This window comes from Pieris brassicae, chromosome 1 (genome assembly GCF_905147105.1).
Source record: "Pieris brassicae chromosome 1, ilPieBrab1.1, whole genome shotgun sequence".
NCBI classification, from domain to species: Eukaryota; Metazoa; Arthropoda; class Insecta; order Lepidoptera; family Pieridae; genus Pieris; species Pieris brassicae.
Genome location: NC_059665.1, coordinates 18,143,024 through 18,156,605, shown reverse-complemented (window position 1 = coordinate 18,156,605; position 13,582 = coordinate 18,143,024). Strand labels below are relative to the sequence as shown.

The 13,582-nt window shown below is 32.5% G+C and overlaps 1 protein-coding gene and 1 non-coding gene across 2 annotated transcripts in view; one reads left to right on the top strand and one right to left on the bottom strand.

Moving 5' to 3' along the window:
- Positions 1 to 8,731, bottom strand: part of LOC123711131 (rho GTPase-activating protein 7) — a 181,854-nt gene extending 173,123 nt beyond the window's left edge. The window contains exon 1 of the mRNA XM_045663570.1: positions 8,649 to 8,731. Coding sequence (XP_045519526.1) covers positions 8,649 to 8,700 — 52 coding nt within the window. The 5' untranslated portion in view covers positions 8,701 to 8,731. The remainder of the gene's footprint in view (positions 1 to 8,648) is intronic.
- On the top strand, positions 8,525 to 8,597 carry Trnak-cuu. The gene has a single exon. It is a non-coding gene; the product is annotated as a tRNA-Lys (tRNA).
- Positions 8,732 to 13,582: the final 4,851 nt, after the last annotated feature.

The following is a 13,582-nucleotide window of genomic DNA, read 5'->3' as shown; positions in this document are numbered from 1 at the left end:
CGTCTGTTGTGCAGTGTGTGGTTGTGCAGTCTAGCGTTGTCGTGAAGTAGCAGTGGCGTGGAGCGATTGACCCGCCTAGGTTGTTTAGCAGCTAGCTTTTCCATCATGGTTTGCAATTGCTGACAATAGATATCAGCCGTAATAGTCTGGCCAGATTTGAGAAAACTGCAATGAACAATACCGGCACTAGTCCACCAAACGCTTACAAGTAACTTTTTTGGGGTTAATTTTCGCTTGGGGCAGGATTTGGCTGGCTGGCCAGGACCCAACCATTGCGCTGAGCGCTTCCGATTATCGTAAAGAATTCATTTTTCATCACAGGTAATGAATGGGTTTAAAATACTTCATTATTGTGCCGGTTCAGTATTGTAACGCAGCAGTCGACGCGCGTTTGCCGGTTTGCTTCAGTCAATTCGTGAGGTACCCACCTTTCAAGCTTTTTAATCTTCCCAATTTGCTTCAAGTGAATTAAAACAGGTTTATCACTAACATCGCAGCCTGCAGCTAACTCGGACGTGGTTTGCGATGGATCCGCTTCCACAATAGCCTTCAATACTTCATTATCAACTTGGGTCTCAGTCCGTCCACGGGGCTTGTTCTGCAGGTCGAAATTTCCAGAACGAAAACGTTGGAACCAAAAACGAACTGTGTTTTCTTTTGCAACATGACCGCCATACACATCATTCACCCTTCGAGTCGTTTCCGCAGCACTAGTGCCACGGCGGAACTCGTACTCGTAAATAATGCGATACTTTAAGTTTTCCATTTTGTAAAATGAGTGACGCAGACAGAAAAAAACAGCAGAAAAAGCAAATGAATAACGGTTATCGAAGCACAAATACATGAGTAAATATCTATACAAATTTGAATTTGGAATTCCTTACCAAAGAGGAGAACATCGTGATTAAAGTGGCCAGTACGAAATACGCCAATTATGTAACGACCTAATATATACTCAATGTGAACAAAATAAGCTAATTTTAACACACACTAATGACAATTTATAACACACGATTTTATAAATCGACGGTTTCCAGTTAACAGCTTGTTTTTTGACGTAAAGTCTAATAATTAAGGTATGAATGGAAAACTACATCATCGGTCCGTTTTCATTTCGAAAGAACGTCGTTCAAATATGTATTAAACTATATATTAATATGTGCAATTTGTGTTTTCAGGAACTGACAATGTCGTATTACACATAGACATAGATATTTGGCAAAACTATAATTTTAATGTGCAAAATACAGCTTAGCTCAAATCACAAAAAATACTTTTTAAGGAATTCAAAAACTTTATTCAGTTACATATGTTTCGTTATAATTAATTGGAAAATTGAGAGGGAGAAAACAAAACACAACCAACAACAGATACAACAAAACCGTAGACCGTTGAATACGTTAATCCTTGCATTATGATTTATGAGCTACTGCAAAGCTTTATTTTTACTTATTGGGCAAAATTGGGCTGTAGCTAATTGTTTGTACAAGAGTATTTTTACAGATAATGGATATAGACGATGACATTTTACTTTCTCTCGGGGATACGAAAGATAAATGCTTTTAGCCAACTGTACAAGGTACATTTTTAAATAGTTTTAACAGACGTGACGACACTCAAAGGCAAATGTTCTAATCTACAAAAGACAGTTGACTCGCGACCTGCGTAACAATCATATGGTATTATTACCATACAATGACTGCGTGCATTAAACACCCATGTATGTGACCATAATTTAGGTCAAAAAAGGCATAACATTGTCATGCGTATGCGCTATTTGGAAATCTGATATATGGAAAATTACTTAGACATTGTGAAATAAAGTCCCCGACATAAGAGGTTTAGATGATGTTACTATGATTTTATATAAATTTACTGAAAAACAAGAATTATTTTTATTAAAGTCGCAGATACTTGTCAAAATACACGAATTTTACGCGGGCGAAGTGCAAGAAAGCTAATAGGTATTGGCGATTTACAATTATGTATATTAATGTATTGTGATTCGTTAATTCTAACGTAAGAATAATACATAATTTAAATTACATAAAGTGATGGGATGAAATATGCACATTAGATCTTAGATCTGTATTCTGTATTTTTATCCCAACTTATTAAGAAATGTAGTTACCGCGAAGATAGCGCGGTCCTTCACCCTGACCTATGTTTTACGTTATCCACGAATGTTCCTCAGTCATAACTCATTGTGTTTTCATGTTTGATACACAAACCCAGGCGAGATTAAATAATAGATACGCTTGGCCGAACAAACTGCAAGTTTGCCGTACAATATTATTTTCACAGTACATAACCATAAAATTAAATTATTATTATGTAATGGTAAAGAAAGGCTTTTCTTCATTAGACGATCGAATACATTCGACGAATTTTGTCAGACACATAACAAAACATAGGTAAAATGTTATATGATTCAGATCAGGAGTGATAAATATAGATAAAAGAAAACAAATGGATGGGTAACGTATGCAATTTACTGATTTATAATATGTATAATATAAACGTTAAATCGATTCTGTAACTAAACTCGAAAGTTTACTTCTAGCTCTGCTTTTGACCACATTCAGATGATTTAGAAAACTGAAACTTTAGAAAATACGTTACTATTATAGAATCCAAAATATTGCTTTATCTTCAACTAACCCTGAACTTCGAGTTGAACACACAACGACCTTAACAGGACCACTGTTAAATGTGGCTCACATTCCGTAAAATCTCAACAATTCATTGTTTTGAGACTTCAGTATAACTTTTAAATCCTCATTAAAAGAAGGTTTTATTCGCAATATTTTTTTTAATTGGCTATACGCAAAATTATTTTAAGACATGACTACTAATCATAAATGCGGGTAATTTTTTTGAATCGGAAAATATAATTATTACCCTCATATACCAATACATATGTCGAAAGTGGGTTATAAACATTCAAAAGAGCATATTGCTGTGTATAGAAACCAATAATTGATAAAGTATTCTATCTCTTGTTATTTTATCTTTATATATATATAAATATTGTATGCATGTGTTTGTAATTAAAGTCCTCTTAAATAGCGGGACAGATTTTGGTGAACTTACACTGTTAAAAAATAATTAATTAATCAAATTAATTTGGTGTGTTTTGGAGGATTCGAATATATTTTTTTTATGTCTGTCAGGTCCGCTGGTTGTTTATATATTTGTTTGAAACTTTCTTATTAATTTTAATGCACTGAATTTAATTTGTTATAAATTAATAATAGAATTGACATTAGAAATAACATAATATTAGACTTTTAATAAAAAAAATAGCCTTTTTTAAATATTTGGCATTTGATACAGATGATGGACTCTAGGAAATTTCTGTGTTGGAAGTGACCACTCTCCCGAGGTACAAATAATGGGAAAAACAACCTAAAATTAAACGATACATGTTAATAAACTATACTTTTGTCAAAAAACACCTAAGATTTGATATCATTTATAACTCTATTTCCGCTGCAAAAAAGTCATATTTAATATACGCTGAAAATCCGACTCATTTGACACCTCGCTCATTGAGGCTAAAATATAAATCGTCAAATTGATATCGTTCTCCTTTACTTTTATAAGGTCGGTTAAAATTGGCCAATATAATTGAGTTCATGCGTGGGTGTGTATGGACGTCTTTTGTTATTGAATACAGATCTCAATAATTAATAATGTTATTAATCTTTCTATTCTCATAGTCTAATCTTACAAAATAATTAATTGAATAACCTAGAACACAAATAGTAATCTAGAATAATGTTCAAGGAAAAGCTATTATCGTTGTAGCATATAAAATACAACACAAATTCATGTTTAAGTATTTATAAAGGTATTTACAACGATAGAGGAATGTAATGTGTCGAAAAAGGCTTCGCTGTGCTTATGGTACTTATTAGAATACGATAATGATTAATTGACTCAAAAATCGAATCGTTTTATTTTGAATGTGACAATATAAAAAAACTTTACTTGTTATACATACAAAGACAACAGAATTAGCTATGGCTAAGAAGATCGAAATAAATCGTGCCAGCGGTGATGAGCTACCAACAGCACTACAGTCAATATACATATATTGATAATGGCAGATTGAATCGCACACCTTGAACGTCACGAGTGTAACAAGGTTAATAAAAATTTAAGTATTGTGACATTTTCTGAAAAATAATGCGGATAATCCGCTTCCACGTTATAAATTTACAGAAGTAATTAGTCGTTTAAATATACATAGAATAAATTTAAACATACTAGATATATGTTTTTTATTCCTTACGGTGGTTGCTTGGTAGAGATCGCTTTTGGAAAGCCACCCGTAGCTCTATAAATAAACAAAATAGTACAATCTGACTTGTACTATGTAAAATAGTGTTTATATCTATATTGCCTATGCAAAATATACTCGTTTTTCCGATAAAATGTTTTTGGGATTTAAAACCTTGGAAAACTACAGAATTTCTTTATAACATGCTCCTACATATTTTTCACAGCAATTTTACAGAACTGAGCGATTAAAATACACCAGGCACTTTAAATTTTAAATACGATTGCGAAATTGGCAGCCGGCCACTAGCGATAACGTATTTACGATTATTACGTTAATACTAAAATCACATAATATTTATGTGACAAAATCGAAGTCATTCATTGAGGTTAAGAAATGACCACCTTGGAAAACACTCCAGATGTTGTTTTAGGTATTTTATGATACGTGGGTAACACTGAAAATGTTTAGAACGGGAGTTAGAAACATTACTAATGAAAACTTTTTTTCGAATTTCAATTTAAGAACTCTTTGGTAACCTAATGTAGTATATTGCATTCATTTGTCATTTGTTTTTGTGAATTGGCGGCAAATCTAAAACTCCTGAAACACGTGAAAATTAACCTAACGCGAGAAAATTTTCGGTCAATGATTTAGTATGACTTTCAAAGTGGGTTTACTCAACAACGAAGCAATGATAGACTGCGATTAGCATTAGTTTAAGCGTGGACGTAGCAATCTCAATGATGACCCGCGTGAGCGACGTCCTTTAACTGCGACAACTGAAGATAAAATCAGTGCTGTGCGACGCATGATAGAGGAAGATAAAAGATTGACTCATCAGCAGATACGGGCAAGCCTAGGCATTGAAATGAGTAAAGTTCAAAAATATTACACGAAGATTTAGGCGTCATGAAGCTTTGTACCAGATGGATTCCCCATACTTTAACCGACGGCCAGAAACACCTTCGCATGGACTGGTGAATATTTGACTATGGCAGGTGTCGAGATAATAAGTCATCCGCCATACTGTTCAGACCTTCATTTCATTTATACCCAAGAACTACAGATAATATTCGAGGTATTCGTCATACGGGACCTGAAGATGCAGTGAAAGCGTACGAAAATGTCATAGAAGAAACCCGTAAGGAAGAATGGAAGAAGGAACAGAGATTACTTCGAAAAACAATAAGAGTATTGGCAACTCTCTACATTAGGCCGTTTATTTTCTAAACATTTTCAGTGTTACCTAAGTATAATTCCCATCAAAACTATTTAACATCGAAGAACTCGAATCGGCGGCACGATCGGCATTTATGTGTTGTCAGACTTTAAATGCTGTTCAATATCACCGCCACTACCGTTGTAAACAATAAATTCTCTACAACATTTTTCACACCTGACATCTGATAAAGTATTTATTTGCTTGATAAACGGAAATTTTTACGTTCGTCGTTCCACAACTGAGCGTTTTCTAAGGCAGTTTTTGTCACGCACCATCACTATGTGGAACCAGCTGCCCACTGAAGGATTTCCGAACCAATTCTACTGAGGGTCCTTTAAGAAAAGAGCGTACCAATTCTTAAAAGGCCGGCAACGTACTTGCGAGCTTTCTGGCAATGTGAGTATCGCTTAACATCAGATCTATCAGCCTCTTACCCGTTTGCCGCCTATTACATAATTTTTTTTTTGCTTCTAAGCTAACATTGAACGGACACTTGCGTGACGGCATTTTAACTTGTGATTCCAAAGCAAAGGAAATTTAAATGATTTACTACACGAGTATCGGCCGACTAGTACTGAAATTTTTGAGGCGGGGTTTCTGAAATCGGGACAATTTTGCGCCCCACAGTTCACTTCGGGGACACCGGGACTCGTAATTGTAAAAACTGAAAGTCCTGTTAAAACGTCTGGTCACTTTAGTACCGAGGGTAAATAAAGAGCAGTGGCCGCCTAGTGGCTTCAGCGTGCGACTCTCATCCCTGGAGTCCTAGGTAGGCTTTCTTTCTATATATTTAACATTCGCTCGAACGGTGAAGGAAAACATATACATTTTATCTTTCAGGAGTTTTAGATTTGCCGCCAATTCACAAAAACAAATGACAAATGAATGCAATATACTACATTAGGTTACCAAAGAGTTCTTAAATTGAAATTCGAAAAAAAGTTTTCACGATGACTTTCTTTACTATACTTAATGTATGATGTTTAATTTTAAACATTTGTTCTTCAAAAATTTCATTATATTTTGATCAAAGTTTGGCCTGAATGTTTTATGTAAATTGCCACGTCAAGAAATATACAAAAATTAAACTTGTAACTTACAAACGAGGTGGTGACACAATGATCTCCTATACAAGAAGCGTTATCAAGTATTTCTATGAATAGATATTTTAAGAGCAGTGGCCGCCTAGTGGCTTCAGCGTGCGACTCTCATCCCTGGAGTCCTAGGTAGGCTTTCTTTCTATATATTTAACATTCGCTCGAACGGTGAAGGAAAACATCGTGAAAAAACCGGCTAGCCTCAGACCCAAAAAGTCGACGTGCGTTAGGCACAGAAGGTCGATCACCTACTTGCCTATTAGATTAACAATTGATCATGAAACAGATACAGAAATCTGAGGCCCAGACCTAAAAAGGTTGTAGCGCCATTGATTTATTTTTTATTTAGATATTATAAGAAAAATATATCTATGACATAAGACCTTAATCATATTTTGTCTCGGTGCACACTTTGTTACTGCATTGACAATTTTAATGAAACAGGCATTTATTAATATTTGATGTCCATGAATATGATCTTTGGGAAACTTTTAATAAATATTAATAGAGATAATCTAATAAGAAACTGAAGTTTTAAAAAGATTGGCAATTAGCAACCCAAACTGAACAGATATCGCAATAGCTATAGTAAGTAATATAACCGTAATTTTATTTCATGTTAGTAATCTGTTTCCATTAAAATTTGATTATGTATAATTAAATTTCAGTCCTACTATATCGATTGCAATACCGACAATGTTGTTCCAACGATGCATACAAAAACGTCGGCATTGATGTTGCTATCATGTTGCAGGCAGAGGACCCGCGTTGATGTAAAACTCCGGAAACGTAATTCCATCTTTGGATAATTTCGAGCTGTAGAAGTTTCAAATCAGATCATAGCTTTTGTTGTAATGTATTAATGTATTATAAAATAAACAGAATTAAGTAAAAGGCCGCCATTTCTTCAACAATCAAATAACAGGAGTCGTAACGGCATCGTTTTTGAAGAAATGTCCCTTTTACGACCCATCTCGGTAAGTACAACATTTATTACTTTCTTTATCTATAAACTGCTAGGGCTGTACGAAAATTATTCAATTATGGGAAATAATTTCTATAGATTAACTTATTTGGTTAAAATATATTACAAATAATATCTACATATATATAAATGCTCTTTATTTAAATAATTAAACTTCCTCGAAGCTTTGAGTGCTTTATTAATGATATAAAGTAAAGTTTATTATTATGAAAGCAAGTATATTCCGAGATACCGATAACCGAACATTAAAAAATCTTAGTATATTGAAATTGTACCTACTATGTTTCGCATCGATGATTATAATATAAGCCACGTTAAGTTTTACGGTCTTTCCATGTATGCAAAATCTAAAGCCTATAAATAACCGAAACCAACATAAAGTTATAGAATATTTTCCAACTGGATGTTTATCAACCGGAAACCAGGTATATATTAATTTTAATGGTGACAGCCCTATTATTTTTACAACCACTTTGCAAAGTTTAGAGTCAGCTCTTTTGGTAATCTAGTTACTTGATAATAGAAAACCACAATATAAACCTATAATTTTAAGAGCTTGTGTTTCATACTTAATTTTGAATTAACAACAGCTCAGTCTAGACAATAGGCCCTAAGGGAGAGAAATGATAGATGAAGTTCTCAGCTTTATTAATGTCCTTAAAAGACGTAAGAATTACTGGTTTTCAATCTCTTTTGTTCTACATTTCATTAAATGAAATTCATTTTGATGTCATATAACTAACAAACAAATGTCTCAAGGTGTATTAGTAAGGTAGGTAAGGTCATGCAAATTGAAAATATTTAATATGTTTTTATTTAAATTAATTTAAATATAAAAATAAAATTGTAACACATATTTAAATTAAATTCTTTTTATATACATTTACGTCTCTTCTATCAATAGATAACATATTTCGATCCCATTGCTACAAGCCCGGCTAGCTCAGTCGGTAGAGCATGAGACTCTTAATCTCAGGGTCGTGGGTTCGAGCCCCACGTTGGGCGTAAATCTTTTTTATTTTTTACCGTAGTACAAAAATAAAATCAAATTCTTACCTGCTATTTTCCTTTCTCTCATTTTTCTCCAGAGTTGTTCAGCTTTTCTCATAGGCCAGTTTTCGATTTTCGCGCTAAAACTCCTGAAGAACTTGTACTCCTTGAAATGTGACATTCTTCTTTCCTTGGAAGGCATTTGGTTGGGGGGTGGCGACGGGGCTTTTGGTATACCAGACGGCGACGCCTCCATTTTGATTTTTGTCGAGACTTTTTCGCTTTTTAAATTCGGATTCTGTCTGGTCCCATTTGGGCTTTGATTTGACAGTTTAATATTAATAGATATTTACTATTAGGCAATAATAATATACATATGTGTAACTTTAATATATTATGAAGATAACAACATTAAAAGGTCTTATTTAAAAATATGTAAGTATTCAATTTCTAATTTGATAAAATATTAAAACATTAACAATTTTTAAACAGATTAATTCTTAGCAATAATTTTCATTTTGGAATATATTTTGACGATGCACTAATTTACCTGAAAAGAAAAAAGCAATCAATCTAAAATGTTGACGTTTTTAATTATTCTGGTTCGTTATGGTCTGGGTTCTAGTGATGATACAACCATTGTTTTGTTTGAAGGGGCACATTATTACGAAATAAAAGTGACCTGTTAAATTCTACTTATTGCACAAACACATTGCCATAGAGAATAAGCCTAATATAGGTTAATCAAAGACGTGGTTTTCGTATATAAATGAGATCTCCTTTTACTTTTATTCTGAGCATTTCATATGCTGCAGACTTCAGTTGAGAATAAATTACAAACACTCCTAGCCATTACTTTCAGATACCGAATTTACATAATATCAAACTTGAGTTAATACAGAAAGCTTTTATCATAGAAGTCATCTAAGTTGAAGAACTTACTTCAAAGAACTTAAGACTGCCTCGTTTATTAATAAACTATAACCATTTTGGTTTCAGATTTCTGTATATATAAGTTTTTTTTGGTAGATACGGAGATAAGTGTTCTGTGCTCGTTACTTGTCCTCCAATTATTATTAAAGATATTCTATTTTTATTCACCGTTTGAGCAACTGTCAAATTATTTCGAAGCTGGTCATAAGCTGCTTTGCGAAAGGCCTGACCCAATAACGCCCTTATGTGACAATAGTCACGTGACCAAGTGTGGGCTACGAAATCCTCTATACTTTTAATATTACGATGGCATATTACTAAGCTAAAATCATAGACGTACGCGCCTATAATAAAATTAGATACTTCTTTATAAACGTTTATCAAAAATCAACTTCAAAGTTATAAAAAGTTTTATCACAAAAAGCTTTCAAGAAATCTCGGTGTTCTTTATTTAACTTTAAAGATAATTTAAAAAAATCTTTCTAGGTACGATAACTTTTAAATATTTGGCTTAAAGTGAATACAATTTTACGAATCTTACAATTATTAAATTACTTTTAATTACACATTTTATCTAGACCAAAATAAAACAATTTTCTTTACACCTCTCTCTTTTCAGTCTGTACGAAATACACATGTATGATACAATTTTACCGTGTGTATATAACACTAATTTTGAGTTGTAGAAGTACATGCACACGGTTCAACCTATAACAACGATAATGTGTTTGGATATATCTAAAAATCATCAACAGCTACAATATGGCCATTGAGACGGTTATAATATGGGTTGCAAACATTCTCAACTCTGCAATTTATTTTTATACTTTACATATTTTTTTTTCTCTTTATAGTATTGTTTTCTTAGTAACATAAAGGAGTTTCATAAAAAGTATAGTATGCGCGTAATCGTAGACAATATAAATGTTATTAGATAAACTTGGTTTCTGTATATTCGTTCAGAAGTTTAATAATGCCTAATTGTTTATAAGTTTGATGGATCACAAAGTTCATAATTAGATTTCAGCGGTCCCCATCTGGCATTTTAGTAATTAGTTATGCTGATGTAGAATATTCAAAATACCATATTATAACTATTATTACCTACCTTACTCTCAAGACCAACAACTTATGTAACCAATAATAGCGAAAAATTTAGTTGCTCACAACTGCTGGGATAAGGTTATTTGCAAAAATACACATAGCGTATTTTAATTAAATTTTAATAGCTATAGCTATCATTTTATAGATAGAAAGTCTTTTATATTTTTATAAATATTTAGATTATTACTTATTATATTTATTTCGAAATCATAGCTTGATTTAAATATATATCAAGTGAAAATACGAATTGTAATATGTGTATAATATGACCAGACCAATATATAGGATAACATTATTTTGACATTGAAACAAAGCTATTTTTTTAAAGAAATTCAATTGAAGATTAATCAGGATTCCCATAAATGTTTGAACCAGATAATTTTACAGGTAAAGGATACGATAAAAACAGTCCGTCTATAATTTTTATGTCAATGAGGTGATTGCGATCGATAAACCGCACCAGAATATATTATGAAGCTGTTTAAAATGACAATAGAATATTCAATCGTGAAATAAATATGCTCTTATATATCTAGACCTTTAAAAAATGGTTAAATAAACATCTACGTTTTAATAAGAACCTTTGCCTTCACATCATACTTTTCGATCTAAAATTGTATTAATGCATGAAAAAATGAATATTAATATTAACAAGCACACATGGTCAACGTTTAAATTGTTTATGGAAGACGAATTCACATTTTTTTAAATACTGTCTAATAAAATATTAACTCTCAAATTCAAATACCTCTGATTTTGAATTTTAAATTCAATCTAAAATAAATTACTCACCTCACTATTACGTCTTTCACTATTTACAATCACTAATACTAAAACACAACACTACAAGAAATAACACTAAAGAGCAGAAAGTTTAAGCACTACGCTACGTTTCAGCGAAAGCTTGCAAAAGCTGAAACGTCCTGTCTAAGCAATTGAATCTACAGGTCTGAGAGACCGCATTGGCGCAAATTTCCCGCGCTAAGAGTAAAGAAGACACCTATATAAAACACGTATGTGTGAGTGAGATCACTACTATTGTGTTAACACTCGGAAAAGCTTTAGTCCACGCAGACGTCACTGAATCTGTTTTAACCGTCATCTCATAAAATAATATTTTGCTAAGCTTTTGTAGCTCGAATTTAAATGGTTTAAATTATGGGAAACATAGAAAATGGGTCACGTATTCACTAGTACAATGAATGAAAAATAAAGCTTTTTTTAATTTTAGTTTAGATATAATTTTGCTTAGAAAGTTAAACCTTTCATTAAACTGTTAAATAGTAAAATCCAGGATTTATGTGTATGTTTTAATTCTTACCATTTCATTGCAGACGCATCTTCCAAATTGTTTCGCTCGGCTTTATAGTTGGCTTATTATTTAATTAAATTATTTTAATTGTAAATAAATAAGAAGTTTTGTACTCTACGCTATCTATTCCGAGAGGCGATGATACAGAACTAATAATATAAAACAACAAAGTAAAATCGAAAGTAATCATAGATTAAATGTTTTGAAAACCTGCAAAACTTAACAACGCGATAATGCAGGTGCTTGAAAAATATAGCTTCGTCAATAACCAACGCTTGTCTAGACAGTGCAAAGTGTGTTCACTGTAAAATATACGAATGTAAAACATGACCAATGTTGAAGCTGCACTATATTCCAGGTACTTACTTTTAATGGAAAGTATAGATGTTCTGCTTATGCTGCTTATTAGTAATTTAAGCTTGGTAGTAATTTAACATACATCATGTTTTATTTCAATATTTGAACATATTTTTTATAAGAATGGCGACATTACGTATATTACAAATCACTATTATTATATATAAAATGAGTGATTTTATATACAATTAAGTATAGTTTATATTATACATAATATGAGTGAGAGTCAAACTGGATAGCAGTCAACGAAAGTTTTCGTTGCTTCATATTGCTGTCAAAAAAGTTATTTGATAAAGAGGTTCAACATTAATCTGATAAACAATCAATTTTTAAATAGACTCATGAAGGATTTTTATTGTTTCAATCAGCGTTCGTACTTAGTTATTTTATTTCAATAATTCCGTATATGGTTCTACGGCGTAGAGTTTGTAGTTCCGCTAACTATGGGTATAAATAATTATATATAAATATCTAAGTTAGAAATTAATTAACTCATAATACTCGGAGGTCTTGTTACGTTATCCTATATATGTTATACTATATATTCTTAGTATTTCTTTGTGGGTTTGTGTATATAACCTAAAGGTACAAAATTTTATTACATTCACAAACATATCCAAATAAAGCCATGTTTGATAATTACGTTTCAGCTAAGTGTAGTTTGTAGTACAAACAGATGATATTTAGTTATACTATGATCCGATTTTAGGGAATTCTTATGGTGTATTAAACATGTATGTTTCATGATCATTTGTTAATCGTATAGGCTAGTAGGTAATCAGGCTTCTGTGCCTGACGCACGCCGTCGACTTTTTGGGTCTAAGGTAAGCCGGTTTCCTCACGATGTTTTTCTTCACCGTTCGAGCTAATGTTAAATGCGCACATAGAAAGAAAATCCATTGGTGCACAGCCGGGGATCGAACCTACGACCTCAGTGATGAGAGTCGCACGCTGAAGCCACTAGGTCAACACTGCTCATTAAAAGATAATATTTCAGATAATAATTTGGTTAATCGTAATTGTATGCATACGACGCCGGCTAGTGTGCAAATATTTATCACCATGGATTTCTTAGTGTTTATAGCAAAAAGATATTTCCGATAGACGTAATATTTCCGAGAAATATTACGCGTTATTCGAGGAAAATATACAGATTTGTGCCCCGGGCAGTGCTTAGTTTCGCAAGTCCCCTTTTCCTCAATAAATCTCGAAGTTGTATACTTCAAACTTGCTAATATCGAACATTTTCACTTAGGTCTTCTAACATTATAAATAAAAAATCAACTATAAAGTA